Genomic DNA, 25,287 nt, shown 5'->3' on the forward strand with positions numbered 1-25,287 from the left:
AGAAAGTGGGGGAGAGGAGGAAGTTTGTGTGTGGGAGGGCTGTGTGTGGGAGCAGCAGTGAGGGGAATGGCAGGAGAGCTGACTTCCCCCTTTTGGTGCTGGAAGGGGAAATGCTGGAGAGTTTGTGAGCTCGATGGAGATTATGGAGTCCAGATGGAGGATTGTGGGGGGGCTGGATGGAGACCTTTTGGGACCACAGAAAGATCTGGGAGCTTCATGAAGGATCTGCAGTCTTCTCGATGGAGGTTTGAGGTTGGATAGAAATGTTGAGTTGGTTGGAGGCTTTGGGTCTGAGAGGAGGATTTTGGGGTGGATGGAGGTTTTGGTGTAGATGGGGTATTACGGTTCGAATGACACACCCTCACTGAGTGCTATTCCATTCAGCAGTGAATTGGCTCTGCAGGGCTGCCAATGGCCCCTGCCAGGATTTCAGCCTTCCATCAGCAGTGTGTTGAATGACAGCCTCTCCTTCTGGGCTGTCAGCAGCACTGCTCCCAACACAGCGCACACTGTGCGGTTCTGAGCCCAAGGCATTCCCGGTGGGGAAGGGCACACAGTGCCCCTTTTCAGCTCCTCAGGAACAGGGGAGCAGCCCAGCACTGGCATTTCCCAGGCAGCCATGGCTTGGCCCTGCTCGGACCTGTCACAGCATGGAGCCTTCCTGGGGTAGAGCTGAGAGGTCACCTCTGGACCTTTCCGGACCTGTCACGGGCACAGCTTTATCTACACAACTCTGTGACACCAGAGAAGCTGCATTTCTTGATATCTCCTTTTTGCCAGGTGGTGACTTCAATCATTGCGTGAGCACTCTCATCCCCCTTTCTGTACCACCACCGCAACTCCACAAAGTGGACCATGATTGCTTTCCTCCCTGCATCTCTCTCTCTTACGTTCCTTCTCTGCTTCTCTCCAATTTCTCTCCTTTCTTTTCCTCTCTCTTCCTCATTTTCCTCCCAGTCAGCTTTTACGCTTCTGCTGCAGCAGCCATGAACCATGACACCCAGGCTTGAGAGCGTGTGGGGCACCTCAACAGGCGCAGTGTGCCGAGTGCATCTCTCCACTTGTTGCACCCCAGAGGGACCCCCCAGTGCAACCATCCCTATGGGCTAATATTGCCACATCAGGAGGTGACATCACATCATCCTGATTCACATCCACCCCCTGCCTATTCTCACAAGTCCAACAAGTTTCACACCCTCTTCATCTCCCATAAGCCCACTCTGCTCCCCTTTGGTTTTGACTCCGGTGCCTACCCACAAAATCCTTAGGAGGTGAAGTTCCAGATGAGTCTTTAGGTCAGGAACCCCGGATCCCAACCTGTCCCATCTGCCCCCCATACTCCACCTGAAACCCAAATCCTCTCACGTGAGGACCCCAGGACTCCCCAAATCATATGACTGCATTACAGACCCTCAGGCCCCAAACTGAAGTCCTTGCAGACCCTGGGGAAATCCCAGCCATAAACATCTCCCCAACAGTATGGGTAACCCCAAACCATGCAGTGGGACCCCAAAAAGCCACACATAGGATCTCCCAGTTTTGGACCAACTGAACCCCAAATCAAAATCCCTCCCAGATCCCCAAATGCATCGTCTTTGACATTCGCCTCACACTTACAACAGAGCTGTCCCTCCTCACTGCCATCCTGAGGAGCCCCACAGTCTTTCTCCGCTGTCTCCATGTGACCCCTGGTGACAGTGAGGGACTGACCTGTGCCGACCAGGAGATCCCATCCCATGGGGGCACCCACCAGTCCACAGCTCCCAGATACCGATGCTAACGTGGGTGCTGGAAGACCCCATTAATGCCTCCCTCCCAGGTGTCTCCTTTTTGGGGTGCACTGTGTGGGAGAGACCCCAGTTCCCTGTTGTGGGTTCTTTGACACCCTCTTCCCCCTCAGTGATTCCCAGATCTCACTATATCTAACACCCTCAAGTCCTTGCCAGAGCCTCCATATGCTTCTCAATCACATCAAATCCCTAAATGCTCATCTCTAACCACAGCATCCTTTCACTGCCCTCAAATCCTTCCGCACCCTTTAATACCGTGGGTGCAGATCCCCACAGCTGTGAGCAGAGCGTGTTCCAACACAACTGCTCTCAGCAGTACAGCAGCCTCAGAGCTGCTGCTCACAGCGCTGAGCTGTTCCTTCCCTCTGGGCCATCACAGCTCTCAGGGCTCTTTCCTTCCCTGCGCTGGCGCTGCTTCTCCTCTCCAAGGGCTGCCCTGCAATTCTGGATGCTTCTGCCCGTTGGCCTGCAGCATGTGCTCATGGCACAGTGGCCATGGTTGCAATGTGCTCCTTGTGCTCAGCAGTGCCATCGCTCTCGCACTGCAGGAACCTCACCGCGGGAACTCTTCACATGGGCACTCTCTGCTCCACACAAGCACAGACAGCAGATGGACAGTGTTGAATCCCTGCACCAAACACTGCGGCTGATTCAACCCCTGCCACAAACCCCGTGGTTAGCCCAAATTCTGTGACAGGCTATAGCACAGAATCCCAGAAGCGTGGCGTTGGAACTGACCTCTGGAGTTCATCAAATCCACCCCTTCTACTCAATCTGCTTCCCTACAGCTGGTTGCACTGGAAAGCGCCCGGGTGGGTTTTAATTATCTGCAGAGAAGGAGACTCCACCACCTCTCTCTGCAGCCTGTTTCAGTGCTCTGTCACCCGCACAGTAAAGGTCTTCCTCAGGATTTGATGCAGCTCCCTGAGTTCCAGTTTATGCCCGCTGCCCCTCGTCCTGTCACTGCACACCATTAAAGAGAGCCCAACCCAACGGTGCAGAATGGCAGCTCAGAGCTCTGGTGTGTCAGCCACTCCTCCCAACCTTGTGCCATCTGCAAACCTGCTGGGGGTGGAATCCATCCCTTCATCCAGGTCACTGATGGAGATGTTGAACAGCACCAGATCCAGCACCGATCCCTGGGGAACACCACGAGTCACAGCCACCAGCCGTGCACCCTGCACTGCTGATGGAGCTCCAAGTCACGGCCTCAATGAACTCCACGTGCACTTCACAGGGGTAACCAAGGGATCACGGGAATGCTGTGTGTGTATATACTGAAGCACAGGATAGGAGATGGTGGTTAATTAGGTTGGGTGGAAAACTATGGGACCTGAGCCTGACGTAAGCTGTATGGAATATGGGCTGGGTGTTGTCCTGGTTTCCGCTGGGATAAAGATGATTTTCCTCCCAGTGTCCGGTGTGCTGCTGTGATTTGACTTCAGAAAACCAATGCTGATGGTACAGCGATGGTTCAGTTGATGCTGATCAGTGCTGCACAGAGCCACGGATGGTTTGATTTCTCAGCTACATGCTCCATGCTGCCAGTGAGGGATTGGGGAGCACCAGGAGCTGGGTGGGGACAGAACCAGGCCAGATGACCCGCACTGCCAAAGGGATATCCCACACCGTATGGCATCAGGTGAGAAATGGAACTCTGAGCTGGAGGAGAAGCCACTGCTGGAGGTGATGTGCAGTGAGCAGTTGCATTGTGCATCACTGGTCTGTATCTATTCAGATCTCTATAATTAAAATCACCGTTGTTTCTCTCTTCCCTTTTTGCCTTCTCTGTGTGTTTCCAGTTTTATTGGTGGTGAAGACCCCATTTCAAAACAGCCCTGAGCTGTGCCCTGAGGCAGGATGGCTGTGGGCAGCACGGAGTGTGGGAGGACACGGGCAGTGTCACTCACCATCGTCCCCAACACGTGCAAGATAGAAGTGCTGCTGTGGTACCAATCAGCCCAGTGGGTACAAAGGGATGCTGGGGAGAAGCTCTGGGACTGCAGCACTGCCATCCTTTGCAGCTTTGTCCTCACAGAGCCGGGACACCCACCAACCCTTGGCTGAACCAACACTGCCACCCACAGTGCTGATCCCTTCCTCTGTCCATCTCTCCCTTTCTCTTCCATGCACTCCATCTCTTTCTCTCCCCTCTCCTCTCCTAAAGCTGTTCAGCAGTGCAAGGCTTATTTCCATTTCTTATCGTCGCATCACTCAGCCTCACAGAGAGATGTAACAGTCAAAGGGCCAATGCCTCTATAGCAATCACAGTGCAGAGATTCACACTGAGATTGCTGATTGCATCTGGACCTTCAGTGCCACTTCCACCTTAATGGGTTCCCGTGGTAAACCCCAACTCTGCACTGCGGTCACAGTCTTTTGTCTCAGGGCACCTGTGGCCCAACCTGAGGCTGTTGGAGAATGTGGCAAAGAAGGCACCAAACATCTCTGCTTCATCTCTGCCCATGTTTGGAAGGTGACCATTCTCATTCAGTCGTGAGCTGATGTCCTCGCTGCTGCTACCTTTGTTGGTCATCCATTTCCACATCCCCTCTCTGTTGTCCCCCTCAGCATGATGCCGTCTCAACCCACACTGAGCTTTGCCCGCACAAACTTTGCACAGTGGGGACAGAGTTTGGTACCCAAAGTGCGTGGTGAGAGCTGGCTGGATGTGTTGGAGAGCACAAGGGACATCCCATGTGGGACATCTAACTGGAGCCACATGTCCTGTGTTCGGTATCCCATCAGAGATAAAAAGCAAGGCCATGTGGTGGCAGAGGTTTGGGGACAGCGTGTGACATCCCAGGGGTGACAGTCTGTGTGGGGCACCCCAATGGAACCATCTGTGTTGCTGTATGTGTGCGGCCCGATCAGGTTCAAAACATTGCCACTCCTTGGGGACCAAATTTGACACAGGAGGAGGTGACATCGCAGCATCCTGTCCCAAAAGGGGAACTGAGAGCAGCTCTCTCTCATCACTCCCTGTCTCTGCTGCAGTCTCGCTGTCGCAAAGCTGCTCCTGCCTCATGGCACCAATGGCCGTGGCCCTCATCCTGGGTGAGTGACCATGGGGATGCGGTGCCACGGTGGTTGGTGGCCCAGTGTGAGACCCAAACTGTGTCCGTTGCAGGTTGGTGGCTGGTGGCAGCAAGCAGGGCACAGCAACGTGAGTATGGGGACAGGGGGAGAATGGGGACAGAGGGAGGGGAGTGTGGGCAGGGGGAGAGCAGAGTGGCCCAGGAGGGTGTGCAGGGACAAGGCTGACTGCTGTCCCCTGTCCTAGTGCCCCAACCCTCCCTGTCGCTGCACCCCAGCCAGGGGGTGTCCCCGCGGGACACTGTCACCCTGCGCTGCCACCTGCCCCGGCTGGCTGCCTGGGTCTGGCTGTACCAGGAAGGAGGTAGAACACACAACAAGTACAAGGACAAGGACCTGGATGCGGTCGAGTTCTCCTTCATGGCCACAAGCTGGGAGCATGCAGGGACGTATCGGTGCCAGTATCATGTGTCTGATCCACTGGGTACATCAGAGAAAAGTGACCCCGTGGAGCTGGTGCTGACAGGTGAGGGCTCTGGGAATAATGATTAGCTTTGGGCTGTACCCATAGGGTGGTGTCCCACCTCTCTCCCCTCCCTGCACACAGATGCAAGATATCCCCCACCCAGCGTTTCCTTCAGCTTCGAGGGACACGTGATAACAACAATCAATATCAGTATCCACGTGGGGAGAGGGTGCAATGTCACCATCCAGTGCTGGAACTGGGATTATGGATCCGCCTTCCTCCTGCACAAGGATGGACGCTCAGCCCCTATCCAGCGCCAGGACCCCAGTGGTGGAGGAATGGCCACTTTCACCCTCTTTGGGGTGACCCCAGCTGACACCGGCACCTATAGCTGCTCCTACCGCCCCTCAGGTTACCCCTTTGTGTCCTCACCCCTTGGGGACAGTGTGACACTTGAGGTGACATCCCCACCTACACACCCAGGTAGGTCTGAGTCTCCCATGTGTATGTCCCTCGTGTCACCCATGGGTGGCAGTGTCACTGCATCCCATCCTTAGGAGGAGGTTTCTGCGGATGGCATCACCTAAACACCCGGACTCCACAGATGCCAATGGGGAATCCCGTGGGAGCCTGGTTGTGGCAGTGGCAGGGGGCTGTGCCACTGCACTCGCCTTCGGCCTCATCCTCATCGTCTTCTTCCTCCTGTCTGCCCGCAGAGGCCGGATACAGAGAACTACAAGCCCTGGTGAGGAAGGGGTTAAATGGTTTCATTCCCCCACAGATGCTCCCAAACGTTCCATTGCATCTGCAGTACATTCCCCAGAGTTCCTATTTCCCTGTCCATCCTGCATAAATCCCCTCTCATGTTCCTCTGGTCTCTCTCTGGGGCCCTCCCATAACCTCAATACTCCCCCTTTCCCCTTTTTGGTCCAGGTGAACCTCTCAAGAGTTCCAAAGCCAATGAGCTCCAGGTAAGATTGTGGGTGAGGTGACCTCAAATACAAAACTGCCCCCTGACCCCTCCCCGCCAAACCACAGGGGGAACCCCAAGCCCTGCCTATGGTGAACCCAGAACTCCTCCAGCATTGTATGGCTTACCCTAACTTTATCTGTACACCCCAATTCCAACCCATGGGGAACCCAAATGCACAGTGTGCTGAGTCCCCACATCCTTCATCTAAGCCCCCATGTACCCTGGGTACATCCAAGCCCTAGGAACACCACAGACTCCATGGGTACCTTCAAGACAAGCAGTGGGAACCCCTAAAAACACCTGTAGCGGCCCTCAAAGACTAACCCAGGGGGTCCCCGAATCTCAGCCAGCCCAGAACCACAAGCGCACTCTCTTGGCTATTACCCCACATACTGGGATCATTGGTCCCCCCACATGCACTTTGGGGAACCCCATGGCATCACCCCGCTGTTCCCCTGTGTCACCAGGTGCCACCCGCTGACAACGAGGGGCTGACCTACACTGAGCTGCAAGCTGTGACCCCCAGCTTCTGCCGCCCTGGGCCCAGCGCGGTCCCCCAGGCCCCGGTTATCTACGCCCAGCTGGGCTTTGGGGAACCCCACTGATGTCCCCCACACCGGTTGCTGCATTTGTGGAGTGCAATAATGGAAACAGACACCAAGTCCCCCGCTTGGGTCTCACTGATGCCCTCTGCTCCCCCAGTCCCACAAATCTCCCCACATTTAACATCCTTCAAATCCCCACCGGTGTACACCAAATCATCCCAAATCCCACCAAATCCCTGCATGGTCAGCGCTACCGTCACAGTGCATCCTTATCACCTGGATTCCTTTACACCTCTGAGACCTCCAAATCCTCCACAGTCCACCCCCAAATCCCACCAGTATTCTTGAAGGACCCCCACAACGCTCAAACTCTGCACCAAACTCCACCACCAGCCCTGAGGGACCCCCGGGTTGGTCCCAGTCCATCACAAAAGCCCCCATAACACTGAGTGGTGTGTAACAACAGGTGTGCACTACCCCACAACAGGCGTGCAATCCAAGGAGTGTTCTCACACATGTGTCATTGTCACCACTGCTGAATCGCACCGCCTCGCTGGGCTCACATCCACCACTTGGTCTCCATCAGTGCTCACAAGCCTCGATGAATGTCAGTGGGGCCATTATTTCTGCATGGAGGAATGCAGTCCCATCCCTTTGCCTCCTCCACATATCCGTGTCAGATGCCACTGTGCCAATGTGTCCCCTCTGCTGCCATCTGTCCCACGGCAACAGAATGTGATGGGACATTGGTGGGAAGGTTCCGCCTCTGCTGCTGTCCCACTGACATTCACCTCTGATGTCGTGGGCCAAAATAATCAATCAGCAGGCATTACTGTCAGAATAGCCCTCATGAAATATATGATTTTGTTCTACTCTTACTAACTGAAGTTATTATTGTTTCTTAACAGGCTTGTGCTAAAAATAAAAAGAGAGAGAAACAAACCCATAAATGTAATTGGGTGTTTGTCCTTGTTCTTGTGAGACAAACACATCAGTCTGGTTCAGTGGAAGCAGCTGCAGTCCTTGGTGAGCTCTCAGGTGTTTGCCAAGGATGACATTTCCCTCCTGCTGTGCTCCGTCCTTGGCAATATTTTGTCACAGATCTCCGTACCCCAAAGGGCGGTGCCACGGATGAGGCAGATGTGGAGCGCTGGGTGTTTCTCTCCGCTCAGAGAGGGCTGATGGAGCCTGGCAGAGACACACAGCCACAGTTCTGAGCTGAATGCCTGCCTGCAGTGCTGTGCATTCCATCGGAAGATTCACAGCTCACGTGTTCATGGTTGCATAAAATGGAGTCTCACAGATAAACCCCCAAAGGGATGAATTTCTCCTCACTTTGGAGCCCTGTTCCCCCATCCCTGCACACAGCACAGAGCACAGCTGCGTCTTTCCGCTGCTCACAGCACTGAGCACAGCGATGTGTCACAGCGCACAGCACCATCGGCCATCGCTCCCATCAGCACCGCACTGCGCCCCGTGTCCGCATCTCAGCTCACACAGTGCCCATCACACAGCTCTGTGTGACTGCTGGGAGCCATGGGCGTGCACCTGGGCTTGGGCCGGGCTGCTCTGTGGGGCAGACATGGTTCCATATGGGGTGGGGTGGTGGGGGGCAGCCGCAGGACTCGACGATCCCCACAGATCACCCCAGTCCTACAGTTCTGTCCCTCTGTGCCATCCCCTCCCAGCTCTGAGACCCCCAACCCCAAACTACAGCACCGCCCCACAACCAGCCTTGTGGGACCGCATTCCTTCCCCATCTGCCCCAGAGGAACTCCTCATTCCTCAGGGATCCCTCACACCTTCCCAGTCCTGCCCAGAAATACACCCACTGTGCCTCTGGCAAACAGAACTCTTGGCAATCCACCCCAACATCACCTCACTAGTCCTGTGGGACATCAGATCTGTCCCCAGCTACCCCAAGTCCTCGATGAATCCATGTTCCCATCCACACGTGTGCACACCCATAAGTCTGCACCCACATGTGTGACACTGCGTGTCTTCATGTATATTGCGTGAGCACAGTCACATACGTGCAGCAGCTGTACACACGTGTACTACATGCTTAGTGCTCTGCCTCTGTGTTTCTGTGACATAGTGTGTGTGCACAGATACACGTACTAAATAATGCACATGTGTGTGTCCTTAGCATGTGACAGAGGTCTGTGTGGGTGCCACTGTGTCCCCAGTGGTTCCTGCTGCTGTTTTCAGTGAGGATGGTCCCCAACAGGGACAGCAACTCCAGCTCCATGCATGGCAGCCCGTGGCAGAACCCGAAAGAAACCACCCCTTGGGGATCACAAATGCAAAAATGAGGAGATGTCATCATGTCACACCTTCTCCCTTGGAAACCGAAAGCAGCTCTCCGGCAGCTTCCTTCCTCTGCTGCAGTCTCACTGTCCCCAAGCTGCTCCTGCCTCATGGCACCAATGGCGGTGGCCCTCATCCTCGGTGAGTGACAGTGCAGACATGGTGCCATGGGGGTTGGTGGCCCTGAGTGGGACCAGGACCGTGTCCCTTGCAGGTTGGTGTCTGGTGGCAGCGAGCAGGGCACAGCGACGTGAGTATGGGGACAGGGGGAGAATGGGGACTGGGGGAGGGGAGTGTGGGCAGAGAGAGCAGAGTGGCCCAGGAGGGTGTGCAGGGACAAGGCTGACTGCTGTCCCCTGTCCTAGTGCCCCGACCCTCCCTGTCACTGCACCCCAGCCAGGGGGTGTCGCTGGGGGACACTGTCACCCTGCGCTGCCACCTGCCCCAGCCAGCTGCCTGGGTCTGGCTGTACCAGGATGGACAGTGGAGATCCAGAAAGGAAATGGACCAGGAGCAGGACGTGGCCGAGTTCTCCTTGGCTGGCATAAGTGAAGAAGATTCGGGGACATATCAGTGCCAGTACCAGGGGTTGGAGCCTGCAGGGAAATCACAGAAGAGTGACCCAGCGGAGCTGGTGCTGACAGGTGAGGGCACTGGGGAAAGCAGATGGCCCTGGGCTTTCCGCACAGGACTTTGTTCCATCTCTGTTACCTCTCTGCACTCAGATCACAGGTATCCCCCACCTGGCATTTCCCTCAGCCCCAAAGAACATGTGGAGATAGGGACTGATGTCACCATCCAGTGCTCGAACCAGGAATATGGGGCCTCCTTCCTCCTGCACAAGGACGGGCACTCAGCCCCTATCCAATGCCAAAAACCCGATGGTGGGGGCACAGCCACCTTCACCCTCTTTCGGGTGACCCCAGCTGACTCCGGCACCTATAGGTGCTCCTACCGCGTAGGGGGCTCCTACCTTCTGTCCTCACCCCTAGGGGATAATGTGACCCTGGAAGTGATTCCCACACCTGCAATCCCAGGTAGGTCTGAGCCCATATTTGGTGCTCCCCTTCTCACCCTTGGCTGACAGTGTCACTGCATCCCTCATCCACTGAGGTGGGGGCTGTGTACGGGGACACCTAAAACACTTTGACCCCACAGGTGACAATGGGGGTCCCAGCAGGAACCTGGTGGCAGTAGTGGTGGGGCACTGGGTTGCTGCCATTGTCTTCATCATCATCCTCACTGTCTCTGTCCTCCTCGTTGCCCAGAGAAGACAAATGCAGAGAGATGAGAGGCCTGGTGGGGAAGGGGTTTAATGGCTTTGATCCTCCATAGATCCCCTATAGATCCCCACTGGTGTTGTTTGGGCCCTCCATAATCCCAACATTCTCCTATCCCCTTTATGACTCAGGTGCCACCCCCAGTAGTACCCGAGGTCGTGCAATTGCAGGTCAGTGTCTGGGTCAGGGGACCCCTAACAACAAAATGCCCCATTGCCCACCCCCCTCAAGACCTCAACAGGGAATCCCAAACCCTGCCAGTTGGGACCCCAAGGAAACCTCTCCCTTTTATGACTTCCCATGGTGTTGTGTGCATCCCCAAATCAAGGCCATGGTGACCTCCAAATCTCCACCATGGGGATGTCCCACACCCCAAACTGAAGCCCCCTCGCATGCTCCAAGCCTTCAACATCCCTAGACTCCATGGGCACCCTCAAATGATAATGTGACCCCCAAACACCACCCACAGGGAACCCCAGTGTCACAGCCACAGCTTCCCAAAATCTACACCACCCCACAGTCCCAACCCCCTTCTCCTGGACAGCCCCCCACCCATTACACAATGCCATCATCCCCTCAGGCATGTTAGGATCCCATGGTCACACTGCTGTCCCTGTGTCCCCAGGTGTCCCCCGGTGACAGCGAGGGTCTGACCTACGCCCAGCTGCAAGCTGTGACCCCCAGCACCCACCCCATCGGCTCTTCTACCACCCCTGAACCCCCCATTATCTACACCGAGGTGGGCACGCGGGGACCCCGCTGATGCCCCCAGGTGTGTACGCAAACACGGGTGTGTTGTGTGCACACATGGACTTCAAGGGTGCACAGTGCCAGTGTGCTCGGTGTGCTCACCATCACGTGTGAATTACAGCCATGTACCTGTGCGTGTGAACACGTGGATGTGTATTAAACGGGTGTGCACCATCCCATGTGCACAACAGGTGTACAAACACACGCGTGGGACACGCTGAACTCTGTGCTTCTGTGTGTGTCTGTGCGATGCCGTATGTGTGCACCACCAGCTGTACACACTGCTGCTCATGTGTGTCCTTAGCATGTGCTCACGGGGTCTGCACTACACATGTGCCTCCACGGCACAGGCATGTCATCAACACGTGCCCTGTGCCTGCACCACATTTGTCCCCACAGCACATACGTGTCCTTACCGTGTGCTCCCCACGGCTCATCTCCATCTCCACAAGCCAAACCAGCCCCCATCCCACTATGGTTTATCAGGCAGGATTTGTGGTGAGGGGGGAAAATGCCTTTGGGTGACGGTTGGGAACAGGACAGAGGGGTTGTGGGGTTTTCCAGAAAGTGGGGGAGAAGAGGAAGTTGGTGTGTGGGAGGGCTGTGTGTGGGAGCAGCAGTGAGGGGAAGGGCAGGAGAGCTGACTTCCCCCTTTTGGTGGTGGAAGGGGAAATGCTGGAGAGTTTGTGAGCTCGATGGAGATTATGGAGTCCAGACGGAGGATTTTGTGGGGCTGGATGGAGACCTGTGGGGCCACAGGGAGATCTGGCAGCTGCATGAAGGGTCTGCAGTCTAATCGAGGTTTGGGGCTGGATAGAAATGTGGGGTTGGTTTGAGGCTTTGTGGGGTGGATGGTGGTTTTGGTGTAGATGGGGTTTTGGGGTTTGAATGATGGATTTTGTGGTTGAATGGAGTCTGGAGGCTGGATGTAGAGGCTGGGTCTGGCTGTAGAGATCAGAGATGCATCGAGATTTAGGGGTTGGATACAGGTTACAGAGTATAGAGAGATTTTGGGGTATGGGTGACATTTATGGGGCTGGATGGTGGATGTGTGGACTGAATGGAGCTTTTTTGAGTTGGATAATGATTTTTATGGCTGAAGGTCCTGGGGTTCATTGAGCTTTTGGAGGGCTGTGTGTGGCGGGTGGTGTGGGGTGTGGATGTTGAGACTGGATGAAGGATTAGGGGTGGCTGGATGGAGATTGTAGGGCTGGATGCGGAGTTTGGTGTGAGATGGAGGTTTTGGGAATGGGTGGAGATCATTGGGATGAATGGAAGTTTTGGGGTCAGAACGAAGATGCTGTAGGTCGACTGCAGGATTTTAGGGTCTGGTTGGGGATTTTGGGGGTGAGTGGAGGTATTGGTATTGGAAGGACAGATAAATATTAGGAAACATATTTCAGGTGTGTGGGTGGATAGAAGGGCCAACAGGTGGGAAGATGGAGAGACTGACAGGCAGAAGGTGGCTTGAATTTGTTGTGTCCGTACTGGATCAGGAGGTGCAGCCCCAGCAGCAGGAGATCCAGCAGGAGGATGGATGGATGGATGGCTGGCTGCATGGCTGGCTGGACGGATGGAAGGATGGATGAGCAACAGCGTGATGGAAAGCAGCCCACACAGCTGGGAATCTGTCCTCAAGGACAGGGAGAGGAGCAGAGCTGTCAGATGTGTAAGGCCGCTTTGCTCAGGGCACAAGAGCTCTCCATCCCCAGTGCAGGCAGTCCAGAAAGGAAGGCAAGAGAGCAGCATGGCTGAAGCGGGACCTGCTGGTCAAAGTGGAGAGCAAGAAGCAGATGCACAGGCAGTGTCAGCAGGGCCAGGGAGCCTGACAGGAGGGTGGGACTGATGCTGGTCTGTGTGGGGCTGGGGGCAGGAAGGCCAAGGCCCAGCTGGAACTGGACGTGGTGAGGGGTGCAAAGAAGAACGAGGAAGGCTTCGACAGGGCTGTCAACCTGAAAAGGAAAGCCCAGGAGGGCAAACTCGAGGAAGGCGGCCTGAATGAATCCACGCATCTTCACAGAAGTAATGGTGGAAACTTCTGAAGGGGTTTTTATTGCCAGAATCAGCCCATACTTATATAGAAATACAGGGTGCACACGGCATCCTATAATTGGTTAGCACACAGAAATCACGCGTCTTGCTCGCTAGCTTTCTGTACAGCATTAATTATCACATGGCTTTTTTCACTGTTCTTTTCATTCCTCTGTCTTGATCTCTTCTGAGGCTGGCTACCCCCTTATCTTAACTGAAGCCTTAGTTCTTCTTCCTGCTTTGACAGCTTCAAGGTCTCATAGCCTGGGCTGTGCACATAGCACTCGAGCTCACAAATTCTTGCTCCCTGAGCCACTCTCCTACAGTTTCCCCTTTTTCTTTTTGCACAAGCCAGGTAGTATGAATCACATCTTGAACCATTTCTTTGCGAGCATTACAGTAAACAAGGCACGATTATCAGCACACCATCTGCACTACCCCCCACATCTGCAAGAACCTGTGAACCCAGCCTCCTGTGTACGCCGGACCATGATCCGTTTTTATCTCCTGAGGCACGCCCATGACTGCAAAGCAAGCTGTCAAATGCCTCACCACATGGGCTGCCTTTTCACCAGCCTGTGCCGTAGCCCACAGCATTCTAGAAAAGGTATCAATGGATACATGTACATACTTTAACCTCCCAAATGCTGGCACATGAGTGACATCCATCTGCCAAATCTCACAGGCTTGTAAACCCAGCATCACCTCCATGGGGAAGGGTTGTGATGACACTGCCACCCATGGGCGGCACTGGGGGCAAGCAAATGGGGGGTGGGTACCTACCTGGGGGTGCTTGTGTGGGAGTCACCTCCAGCGTTACGCTGTCCCCAAGGGGTGAGGACACAAAGAAGGAGTCCTTGGGGTGGTAGGAGCACCTGTAGGTGCCACTGTCAGCTGGGGTCACCGCAACAAGGATGAAGGTGGCTGTGCCCCCGCCACGGGGGTCCTGGTGCTGGAGAGGGGCTGAGTGCCCGTCCTTGTGCTAGAAGATGATGCCCCCATAGCCCTGATTGCAGCACTGGATGGTGACATTGGTCCCCACTTCCACAATTTTTTCGTGGCTGATGGAAATGTTAGGTGGGGAATATCGATGATCTGAATGCAGGGAGATAACAGAGATAGGACATGGCCCTGTGGAGAATGCCCAGGCCCATCTGCTTGCCCCATAACCCTCACCTGTCACCACCAATTCGATGGGGACACTCTTCTCTGATACTCCCGGTGGCTCCAAAACCCGGTACTGGCACCAATACTTCATTGCATCTTCCAGCTTTACACAAACCAAGGAGAACTCAGCCATGACCTGATGCTTGTCCATGTCCTTGTAGGATCTCAAAAGTCCATCCTGGTAGAGCTCAACCCAGGCAGCCGGCTAGGGTAGGTGGCATCGCAGGGTGACAGTGTCCCCCAGGGACACCCCCTGGCTGGGGTGCAGCGACAGGGAGGGTCGGGGCACTAGGACAGGGGACAGCAGTCAGCCTTGTCCCTGCACAACCTCCTGGGCCTGCTCTGCTCTCCCCCAGACCACGCTCCCCTCCCTCCGTCCCCATTCTCCCCGTCCCCATACTCACGTTGCTGTGCCCTGCTCGCTGCCACCAGCCACCAACCTGCAAGGGACACGGTCCTGGTCTCACACTGGGCCACCCACCCCTGTGGCACCACGTCCCCATTGTCACTCACCAAGGATGAGGGCCACCGCCATTGTTGCCATGAGGCAGGAGCAGCCTGGGGACAGCGAGACTGCAGTGGGGACAGGGAGTGGCTGGAGAACCGCTGTCTGTTCCCCTTGGGACATGATTCCATTATGTCACCTCCCTATGTGAAAATTGTGATCCCCAAGTTTTGGCACCATGTGGCCTACAATGGGATGGCACTTGTGGAGTGGCACACGCTGCACTTACTGGGGTGCCCCACACAGGCCGTCACCCCTCATGTGTCACACGCTGTTTCCAGATTGCTGCCAGTATGTGGCTTTGCAAGGTGTTCCTCGTGCGATGCCAAACACAGCTCATGTGGCTCCTATTGGGTGTTGTGGCTGAGAACACTCTGTCACACTGTGCTGCTATGCTCTGTGCAGCTGGAGGTCCATAGGAGGTTGTGAGGCCTTCAGATCTATGGGTAAGGGTTGGTGGTGGGTCTCCAAATCCATGGGGTGGTCTGTGGGGCAGCGTTTGGAGTTCCACAGGTGACTGTGGCATCTCCAAATCTATGGGTCGTGGTTGGTTGAAGGGACTCCAACTTTGTGAGGTGAGTAAGGGGACGTGGTTTTGGGGGGGTATAATGTGGGTCACCAAATCTATGGGGCAATGTGTGGGGTGGGTCCTACTTTGGGCTCCACAGCGATGGATCTCCTTTTTAAATACATTTGCCCAAGTTTTGAGGTCCTCCCCCCTCTCCTCATAGCAGACATCTGCGGTTCAGGAAAAGCCACATTTCCCTCAGTGACACCGCAGCCCTGTGGGAACCCCCAGGGAGACTGCCTCTCTGTTCCCCACCCCACACATCTGTTGAGTGCTCCCAAAAATGTGCTCCCCAAGATTCCCCTCACCATACGTCCCCACAACCTCGAGTGCTATCCCCCATCCCAGGCTCCTTCCCTTCAGCTTCCCTCAGCAGCTGCTCCTCCGTGGTCCTTCCAGGTTGCTGCCCCTGGTGGATCGGTAAAGATACTGCAGAAGGGAAGAGGTCACACACGGCTCCACCCCATTCCTCCCCCGGATCTCAGCGCTGTGCTGGGGAGTGCTTGGATGTGGTGTTGCTTTCCAAGAGACTCTTAGGCAGAAAGTGGGGTGAGATGTGCTTGTGTGGGGACAAAGCCATGGGAAGCAAGCAGAGATGGGGTTGGACCCTCCAGCTTTTGTGCCAATCTATTCTGGTTGTGGTTGCCCTCAATTAGTGAAGCCAGCTGAAAGCATAGAAATATTGCTTGCATCTTCTGCCCATGTTGGGTGAAGCACAGGGATTGCAGGGTGGTCACCCCCAGCCCGACACAAAGCCCAGATAGCACTCTGGGGGAAAAGGACCAGATTTCTGCTCTGAGAAGCTGTGGTTTCTATGCGGTGGATGTGGTTACAAGCTTGTCACTCACCCTGCACGCCGAGCGCAGTCAGCAGTAGCAGCAGCAGCCCCCGAGCACTGGTTTTCAGGAAGACCCGGTGCCAGCGTGGGCAGAGGGTGGGAGCTGGAAGAGTCCCCATTTGTTTAAAAACAGATCTTCCATCATGGTTCCCACGCAACGTTGATTCAGAAGTTGATGGCTGCTGTGTTTCCCCCAGTTCTGGGGGTCTGTGGATCCTAACCAGTTGCTGCAGTGGTTCCCCGTGGGGAAGGAGCTGGTAGAAGGAGGTGATGGCAGCAGGCACCCATGGGCTGGGCTCCTGCTGGAGGGTGGATGGGCAGAGGGAGAAGGACACCCCCTGCATGTGCTGTTGTGGAGGTGGTGGAGGCTCTGCAGGTCCTCAAGAGCATGGCGTGGGAGCTTCACAGACCCCATACCTTATGAAATGATCCCAGGGTAGAGCAAATGGCGCTTGGTAGCAAGTGGGTCTGTGTGGAGCTCATCCCACCAGGACCCAGGCTGCATTATCACCATTTCAGATTCAACTTCCAGTTCCTCACATCGGGTTTCCTGATGAGGGCTGATTTTTGATGCAAATCCATCCCACCTCCGGACACTTGCAGGCTTCCTTCTTCCCCATCCCTTCCTTCCTCCTGTCCCCACTACAGACCAGGATCAGCCCATAACTCAGCCAACATTCCTGGTGTTTCTTGGGGAAAACAATGAAACAAGAAACCCCCAAACCAAGTTAGCAGTAGGCACCCAACACCCAAACCAACACTCACCATCGTGCTTCTCAGCAGGAGAAAAACCACTTGCAGAATGCCTGAAATCCACGCTGCTATTTTCCCCGTCCATAGATCACAAGTTAACAAGACTGTTCCCAAAATGACAAACCCCAGAGCCACTTCTTGCTTTGTGACAGACCTGCCGGTATCTGCATCCGGTGCCAGGAAATAGCACCCGCTGGGCTTCTGATCTGGGCTTTGCTTCTTCTAATTTCCAATTTGGGGTATAGATACACACATGCTGCAGCCTTTCCCTTTAGCACAAGTTGATAGGTGCCATAGGTTGCTCACCTTGAGGTGGAAATTCACCTCTGGGTTCAGTGGGCACATCAGGCAATGAAGTGCTGAGCTGCTGGGAAAGCAGTAAGGAACAAAAACACTGCTGAAATATCCAGGAAAAAAAAAAATCACTGGACAAGAGGATAGAAGCATGCAGAATTGCAGGGCAGCCCTTGGAGAGGAGAAGCAGCGCCAGCGCAGGGAAGGAAAGAGCCCTGAGAGCTGGGATGGCCCAGAGGGAAGGAACAGCTCAGTGCTGTGAGCAGCAGCTCTGAGGCTGCAGTACTGCTGAGAGCAGTTGCGTTGGAACACGCTCTGCTCACAGCTGTGGGGATCTGCACCCTTCGGGCCCCACGTTGGGCACCACAAGGACTGCGGTGCTGTCACCCGGCAGCAGCTCAGCACCACACTGCTTTTATTCTCACTGACCCCTCCCAGTGGGATCCCAAAGAGACTCAGAATAAAATGCCACAACTTGTGGGTCAAGAAAAAATCTATGTGCTAAGAGAAAACAGGAAGAGAGAAAAAACAGTAATGCTTATAGTATATGTCTACATGTGTGTATTTATGTGTAAAGAGTTATAAAGAAATGTTGCACATAGCAGTTGCTCACCACCCCCAAAGTGATGCTAAAAGCAGAAAGGATGGAGTGGAGCATGTCATCGTTTTGTAATTTTGCTGTTGGTATTCCACATCATAACAGCATGCACAGCATGGGCAATTAAAGCGTTAATACTCCAGTTCTGTGGATTGACAACCTTCCAAATACCTGCTTCTCAAAAGAGAAGAAGAACTGCATATCCCAGAGGACCTCACGGTCAGAGAAGAAAGATACAGCACAGAAGTCACAGGATCAGGCTCTGTCAGCTCTCTCTCTCTCTCTGGTAGCCACGCAGAGGGCTGGGTGTGCTTCCAAGCAGTGCGCCTTCATTCAAGTAGGCCTTTCGCTGTTGGAATCTTTCTCTCTCTTGTTTTATTTGATTTATTACCCTCAATTTCAATTAGATTGTATTATATTGTGTTATCTTGCATTCTGATATCACAGTCGGTAAAGTAAGCTTTCCTCCTTAGATCATTGCCGCTGTTCCATTCTCATTCCCCCTCTGAGCCCAGGTCCTGTTCCCCTACTCCTTTCCCTTTTCCCTTCTCATTTTTTTTGCGAGCTATTGGGCCCACGGTCCTATTGGGCATAGATTGATCTAGATTGATCTAAATAGCTCCATGGCATAGGGATTAGCCATAAACTGGGGGAGAAGAGAAAGTCTGTGCGTGGGAGGGCTGTGTGTGGGAGCAGCAGTGAGAGAAAGGGCAGGAGAGCTGACTTCCCCCTTTTGGTGATGAAAGAGGAAATGCTGGAGAGTTTGTGAGCTCGATGGAGATTATGGAGTCCAGATGGAGGATTTTGTGGGGCTGGATCGAGACTTTTTCGGGCCACAGGGAGATCTGGCAGCTGCATGAAAGATCTGCAGTCTCGATGGAGGTTTGGGGCTGGATAGAAATATTGGGTTGGTTGGAGGCTTTGGGTCTGAATGGAGCCTTGTGGGCCTGGATGCAGAGATTGTGTCTGCCTGTAGAGATCAGAGTTGCATGGAGATTTAGGGGCTCGATGGAGGTTTCAGGGGGGATGGAGATTTTTGGGGATGGGTGCCATTTATGGCGCTGGATGGTGGATGTGGGGACTGAACAGAGTTTTTTTGGGTGGATGGATGGGCAGATGAGTAACAGAGTGATGGGAAGCAGCCCACACAGCTGGGAATCTGTCCTCAAGGACAGGGAGAGGAGCAGAGCTGCCAGATGTGTAAGGCCGCTTTGCTCAGGGCACAAGAGCTCTCCATCCCCAGTGCAGGCAGTCCGGAAAGGAAGGCAAGAGAGCAGCATGGCTGAAGCGGGACCTGCTGGTCAAAGTGGAGAGCAAGAAGCAGATGCACAGGCAGTGTCAGCAGGGCCAGGGAGCCTGGCAGGAGGGTGGTGCTGGTGCTGGTCTGTGTGGGGCTGGGGGCAGGAAGGCCAAGGCCCAGCTGGAACTGGACTTGGTGAGGGGTGCAAAGAAGAACGAGGAAGGCTTCGACAGGGCTGTCAACCTGAAAAGGAAAGCCCAGGAGGGCGAACCCATCAGTGAGCAATGCAGGCAGGCTGGAAACAACAGACAAGTAGAAGGCTGACTCCTTCATGGGGTATATGGGTTCTGCACACTGCCTCTGTGTGTCAGTAGATTCAATCAGACTCAAAAATGCTGTCTCACATTCTGAGAGCAAGGCAAGGTCCATCCCTTGTTCCTGTCCTTCTAATTCAGACCGCGGAATGATTTCCTGATCTGATGGGTCTGGCAGCACCACACACCCTCGCTGAGTGCTATTCCGTTCAGCAGGGAATTGGCTCTGCAGGGCTGCCAATGGCCCCTGCCAGGATTTCAGCCTTCCATCAGCAGTGTGTTGAATGACAGCCTCTCCTTCTGGGCTGTCAGCAGCGCTGCTCCCAACACAGCGCACGCTGTGTGGTTCTGAGCCCAAGGCATTCCCGGTGGGGAAGGGCACACAGTGCCCCTTTTCAGCTCCTCAGGAACAGGGGAGCAGCCCAGCACTGGCATTTCCCAGGCAGCCATGGCTTGCCCATTCCTGGGCCTGTCCCAGCATGGAGCTTTCCTGGGGGAGAGCTGAGAGGTCACCTCTGAACCTTTCCGGACCTGTCACGGGCACAGCTTTATCTACATAACTCTGTGACACCAGAGAAGCTGCATTTCTTGATGTCTCCTTTCTGCCAGGTGGTGACTTCAATCATTGCATGAGCGCTCTCATCCTCCCTTCTGCACCAGCACTGCAACTCCTCAAAATGGACCATGATTGCTTTCCTCCCTGCATCTCTCTCTCTTACGTTCCTTCTCTGCTTCTCTCCAATTTCTCTCCTTTCTTTTCCTCTCTCTTCCTCATTTTCCTCCCAGTCATCTTTTACTCTTCTCCTGCAGCAGCCATGAACCATGACAGCCCAGGGTTGAGAGCGTGTGGGGCACCTCAACAGACGCAGTGTGCAGAGTGCATCTCTCCACTTGTCGCACCCCAGGGGGCCCCACAGTGCAACCACCCCTGTGTGCTAATATGTCCACATCAGGAGGTGACATCATATCTTCCTGAAAAAGGGGAACTGACAGCAGCTCTCCGGCCACTTCCTTTCCCCTCTGCAGTCTCACTGTCACAAGCTGCTCCTGCCTTATGGCACCATTGGCGGCGGCCCTCATTCTCAGTGAGTGACCATGGGGACGTGGTGCCACGGGGGTTGGTGGCACAGTGTGAGACCAGGACCGTGTCCCTTGCAGGTTGGTGGCTGGTGGCAGCGAGCAGGGCACAGCAAGGTGAGTATGGGGACAGGGGGAGAATGGGGACAGAGGGAGGGATGCGAGTGGAGGGGGAGAGCAGAGGGGCTGAGGAAGGTGTGCAGGGACAAGGCTGACTGCTGTCCCGTGTCCTAGTGCCCCGACCCTCCCTGTCACTGCGCCCCAGCCAGGGGGTGTCCCTGGGGGATCCTGTCACCCTGCGCTGCCACCTGCCCCACATGGCTGCCTGGGTCTGGTTGTACCACGAAGAAGGTCGGTCGTACAACAAAGGGAAGAAGAAGGAGCAGGACGCGGCCGCGTTCTTTTTTGTTAGCACACTGCAGGAACACGCAGGTCGTTACTGGTGTCAGTACCGGGTGTCTGAGTCAGCCGAGTTGTCAGTGGAGAGTGACCCCGTGGAGCTGGTGCTGACAGGTGAGGACACTGGGGACAGCAAATGGCTCTGGGTGCTCCCCACAGGACCGTGTCCAACTGCTGTTCCCTCCCCTAATGCAGATCTCAGATATCCCCCATGCAGAATTTCCCTTCACCCTGAGCAACATGTGGGAACTGGGACCAATGTCACCATCAGCTGCTGGAACAAGGACTACGGGGCCACCTTCCTCTTGCACAAGGATGGGAGCTCAGATCCTATCCAGCGCCAGGAGTCCAGTGGTGGGGGCACAGCCACTTTCACCCTTTTTGGAGTGACCCCAGCTGACAGTGGCATCTACAGGTGCTCCTACCGCCCCTGGCACTACGCCTTCATGTCCTCACCCCTTGGGGACAGCGTGATGCTGGAGGTGACACCCACACCTGCACCCCCAGGTAGGTACCTGCCCCCCATGTGTTTGTCCCCAGTGCCACCCATGGGTGGCAGTGTCATCACATCCCTTCCCCATGGAGGTGATGCTGGGGATGAACACACCCAAGTACCTGTACCCCACAGGTGCTGAGTTGGTGTCCCGTGGGAACCTGGTGGTGGCAGTGGTGAGGGGCTGCGCTGCTGTCCTCATCTTTGGCCTCGGAGTCTTCTTTGTCATCGATGCCCGCAGCCTCTGGATACGGACAGATGAGAGTCTGGGTGGGGAAGGGATTTAATGGCTTTGATCTCCTGTACATCTCCTACACATCTCCCCAGTCTTTCTCTTCCTCTCCTTCCTTTCTTCTGTAGAATCCACCAGGTGTACCATTGGATCCACAATACATTGCCTATCCATTCCCCCAGATGTTCCCTGCCCCCATCCCATCTCCTATAAATCCCCCCATGTTTCCCCTGCCTCCCCTTCCCGGCCCTATAAATTATCTAGTCCCAGTCATCTTGTGCATCAGTGTCCATCCTTTACTGATCCACTATAAATCCAGCCAAGTGATACCTGCATCCACCTCCACCCCCTGCCTATTCTCCCAAATCCGACAAGTTTCATACCCCCTTCATCCCCCATAACCCCACAATTCTCTGGTTCTGTTTTGACTCCAGTGCCTACCCACAAAATGCTGAGGTGGTGAAGTTCCAGATGAGTCTTTAGGTCAGGAACCCTGGATCCCAACCTGTCCCATCTGCCCCCCATACTCCACCTGGAACCCAAATCCCCTCACGTGAGGACCCCAGGACTCCCCAAATCATATGACTGCATTAGAGACCCCCAGGCCCCAAACTGAAGTCCATGGGGGCACCCACCACTCGACAGCTCCCAGATACTGATGCTAACGTGGGTGCTGGAAGACCCCATTAATGCCTCCCTCACAGGTGTCTCCTTTTTGGGGTGCACTGTGCGAGAGACCCAAATTCCCTGTTTTGGGCTCCCTGATGCTCTGTTTCCCCTCTCAGTGATTCCCAGATCTCACCAAATCTAACCCCCACAAGTCACTGCCAGAGCCCCCATATGCTTCTCAATCACATCAAATCCCTAAATGCTCATCTCTAACCACAACATCCTTTCATTGCCCTCAAATCCTTCCCCACCCTTTAATACCGTGGGTGCAGATCCCCACAGCTGTGAGCAGAGCGTGTTCCAACACAACTGCTCTCAGCAGTACAGCAGCCTCAGAGCTGCTGCTCACAGCGCTGAGCTGTTCCTTCCCTCTGGGCCATCCCAGCTCTCAGGGCTCCTTCCTTCCCTGCGCTGGCGCTGCTTCTCCTCTCCAAGGGCTGCCCTGCAATTCTGGATGCTTCTGCCCGTTGCTCTGCAGCGTGTGCTCATGGCACTGCGGCCATGGATGCAATGTGCTCCTTGTGCACAGCAGAGCCATCGCTCTCGCACTGCGGGAACCTCACCTCAGGAATTCCTCACATGGGCACTCTGCTCCACACAAGTGCAGTGGAACAACAAAACCCATTTTCTGACAGGTTTTCTTTGCTTGCTACCTCTCAAACATTTGCAAGACAAGGCTCTTGCCAGAACAACAGAGGCTGCAATGCACGAGATGCCGTGAGATAACCGGACAGCCTTTGTGTGTCCACCAATGGCACTGCTTCACCGCAAGCACCTTTCTGGTACAGACACATTTCTGACCAACGTGGCATTGTGAACTCACTTCTTTACATCCTTGCGATGCTGCAGCTGCCCACCAGCGGGCACAGAGGGATGCCCAGAGAAGCTGCATTTCTTGCTGTCTCCTTTTGGCCTGGTGGAGACTTCAGGGATTGGATGAGCGCTCTCATCCCCCCTTCTGCTCCAGCACTGCAGCTCCTCAAAACGGAACACGATTGCTTTTCTCCTTCCATCTCTCTCTCTCTTACGTTCCTTCTCTGCTTCTCTCCATTTCCTCTCTTTTCTTTCTTTTTCTTTCTCTCCCTCATTTACATCCCGGTCATCTTTACTCTTCTCCTGCAGCAGCCATAACCTCAATTTCCTTGGAGGTGGCAGAGAAGGCAATAACACCAGTGCCAAAGTATCCTTTCTCTGTATTGCGCATTCATTGTTACTTATTGTAAGTCCCCTAATTTCAGTGCAGGGCAGTTGATTGGCTGATGGTGCACTGTTCAATAAATGGTCTTCTGTTCCTCTGAGTCAGTGTCTGACTCTGTTGCCCTGGAGAGCCCAGGCAAGCACGGACTGCCTATTTGGGGCACTGTGCAGAAAGTGTGGTGTGTGCTGGGGGACACCATGCCAGGGGACACACTCACAGCCCTTTGGGACAGTGTGTGACAGCCCAGGGTTGAGAGCGTGTGGGACAACTCAACAGTCACAGTGTGCAGTGTGCACCTCTCCACTTGTCCCACCCCAGAGGGACCCCCCAGTGCAGCCATCCATATGGGCTAATATCGCCTCATCAGGAGGTGACATCACAGCATCCTGTCCCAAAAGGGGAACTGACAGCAGCTTTCTGTCCACTCTCTGTCCCCACTGCAGTCTCGCTGTCCCCAGGCTGCTCCTGCCTCATGGCACCAATGGCGGTGGCTCTGTGAGAGGTAGATTGTGTTTTTGCAGTGGAAATTTCCAGTATTTCTGTATGTAGCCCCGGATAAGTGGCCTTTCCCAAAGAAAGTTGCTGAACAGAGTAAAGTTGAGAGTGGGGAGTTACGACCTGGGTAGGATTGGCACAGGCACTAGGGTAAAGGTGAGAGTCAAAACGAGTGACAGCATTGTCCTCGTATCGCTATAAAAAGTCCAGAACATACCCAAAGACAATGGGTTGGTAACAGACTTTGTATGGAAGAGTAACAAAGCTATGGAAGTGTAACATAGCTTTGGAAGCGTAATGAAGCTATGCAAGTGTAACATAGCGACAGCGTCAGAAGACTGTGAGCATGAGATGCTCAACCAATGAGTGCCAGGGGAGGCTTTACCTGCGTCGGACCCAGAGTGCATAACGGAATGGATTTCACCTCCTGGTTGCATCATTTCTCCCTGATCAGTAGGGGGCATGCGCCCATTACTGCAATAAGGAACAAACTGCTCATCAAAGAGACCTTGACCTGACTAGAAACTGTTGATCTTGTGCGTGTTTCTCACACCCTTTCCCCTTTTTGATGCAGGTGAACCCCTCAAGAGTGCAAAGGCCAATGAGGCCTGCGTGATGTGACCTCAAATCCCAAACGGCCCTTTCACCCCCTGTCACAGAATTTTCTAGATAGATCTGTGCTCGTCACAGGGGGGCAGTAGGCTCGCGGGTCCCCCTGGCTTCCTGAGGAAAAAAAAAAAAAAAAACGGAGCAGCAGCAACAATCTAAGAAGGAGAACGTATTTTACTAACTACGATGTTGGTATGCAAGATGACACAATATAATACAATCTATTTGGGAGTAAGGATAATAAATCAAATGAAATGAGTGAGAGCGAAAGAGCGATAGAGGGAGAGAGAGAGAGAGAGTGAGAGAGTTTCCGAAACCGAAAGCCTTACTTGATGAAGGCGCCCGGCTCCATGCTGTGACAGGCCTGAGAAGGGCCAAGCCATGGCTGCCTGGGAAATGCCAGTGCTGGGCTGCTCCCCTGTTCCTGAGGAGCTGAAAAAGGCTCTGTGTGCCCTTCCCCAGTGGGAACGCCTTGGGCTCAGAACCACACAGTGTGCGCTGTGTTGGGAGCAGCGCTGCTGACAGCCCAGAAGGAGAGGCTGTCATTCAGCACGCTGCTGATGGAAGGCTGAAATCCTGGCAGGAACCATTGGCAGCCCTGCAGAGCCAATTCACTGCTGAATGGAATAGCACTCAGTGAGGGTGTGTGGTGTTTTT

At 54.4% G+C, this 25,287-nt stretch overlaps 5 protein-coding genes and 1 pseudogene across 9 annotated transcripts in view; 4 read left to right on the forward strand and 2 right to left on the reverse strand.

Annotated features, from left to right (window-relative positions):
* CHIR-AB1 (immunoglobulin-like receptor CHIR-AB1) overlaps positions 1-25,287 on the reverse strand; it is a 173,847-nt gene that overhangs the window by 126,397 nt on the left and 22,163 nt on the right. Inside the window, 1 exon segment of one of the 2 annotated variants that reach the window (NM_001146141.3) lies at positions 14,753-14,788. Within the exon segment in view, the coding sequence (NP_001139613.3) occupies positions 14,753-14,788 (36 nt within the window). 2 annotated transcript variants of the gene reach the window in all.
* CHIR-A2 (immunoglobulin-like receptor CHIR-A2) overlaps positions 1-25,287 on the forward strand; it is a gene marked incomplete at its 3' end in the record, with an annotated part of 151,594 nt that overhangs the window by 116,621 nt on the left and 9,686 nt on the right.
* LOC107050438 (T-cell-interacting, activating receptor on myeloid cells protein 1-like) lies at positions 4,826-7,752 on the forward strand. Its single transcript, XM_040653984.1, has 6 exons — positions 4,826-4,847; positions 5,080-5,352; positions 5,434-5,775; positions 5,897-6,037; positions 6,226-6,263; positions 6,733-7,752. The coding sequence occupies exons 1-6, from the start codon at positions 4,826-4,828 to the stop codon at positions 6,868-6,870; spliced, it is 954 nt and encodes a 317-aa protein (XP_040509918.1). The 3' UTR covers positions 6,871-7,752.
* Positions 9,467-11,160, forward strand: LOC112531162 (leukocyte immunoglobulin-like receptor subfamily B member 2; the record flags this gene model as incomplete). Its single annotated transcript, XM_040654505.1, has 5 exons — positions 9,467-9,764; positions 9,846-10,157; positions 10,279-10,419; positions 10,532-10,570; positions 11,026-11,160. Coding segments are annotated over 5 exons (804 nt in total), but the record flags the coding sequence as incomplete, so codon positions are not given.
* LOC121107889 lies at positions 13,170-14,613 on the reverse strand (annotated as a pseudogene).
* On the forward strand, positions 18,553-23,626 carry LOC100858963 (leukocyte immunoglobulin-like receptor subfamily A member 6-like). 4 transcript variants are annotated; one of them, XM_040654251.2, is made up of 5 exons: positions 18,553-20,543; positions 20,617-20,652; positions 20,770-21,048; positions 21,130-21,441; positions 21,563-23,626. In XM_040654251.2, exons 1-5 carry the CDS (start codon positions 20,513-20,515, stop codon positions 21,712-21,714), a joined length of 810 nt encoding a protein of 269 aa, XP_040510185.1. In that variant the 5' UTR covers positions 18,553-20,512; the 3' UTR covers positions 21,715-23,626. The 4 variants fall into 4 exon arrangements, with proteins under 4 accessions (XP_040510185.1, XP_040510182.1, XP_040510183.1 ...); XM_040654248.2 differs by having other exon boundaries at positions 18,553-20,652; XM_040654249.2 differs by lacking the exon at positions 21,563-23,626 and having other exon boundaries at positions 18,553-20,652; positions 21,137-21,437.

The sequence above is a fragment of the Gallus gallus genome, chromosome 31, assembly GCF_016699485.2.
Source record: "Gallus gallus isolate bGalGal1 chromosome 31, bGalGal1.mat.broiler.GRCg7b, whole genome shotgun sequence".
NCBI classification, from domain to species: Eukaryota; Metazoa; Chordata; class Aves; order Galliformes; family Phasianidae; genus Gallus; species Gallus gallus.

Coding starts and splice junctions, on each gene's coding strand:
- LOC107050438 (XM_040653984.1), top strand. CDS start 4,826: ATGGCCGTGGCCCTCATCCTGG. Junction 4,848..5,079: donor GGCCGTGGCCCTCATCCTGG/GTGAGTGACCAT, acceptor TCCTAGTGCCCC/AACCCTCCCTGTCGCTGCAC. Junction 5,353..5,433: donor CGTGGAGCTGGTGCTGACAG/GTGAGGGCTCTG, acceptor CCCTGCACACAG/ATGCAAGATATCCCCCACCC.
- LOC100858963 (XM_040654248.2), top strand. CDS start 20,088: ATGAGCGCTCTCATCCTCCCTTCTGCACCAGCACTGCAACTCCTCAAA. Junction 20,653..20,769: donor AGCGAGCAGGGCACAGCAAG/GTGAGTATGGGG, acceptor CCCGTGTCCTAG/TGCCCCGACCCTCCCTGTCA. Junction 21,442..21,562: donor ACCCACACCTGCACCCCCAG/GTAGGTACCTGC, acceptor TGTACCCCACAG/GTGCTGAGTTGGTGTCCCGT.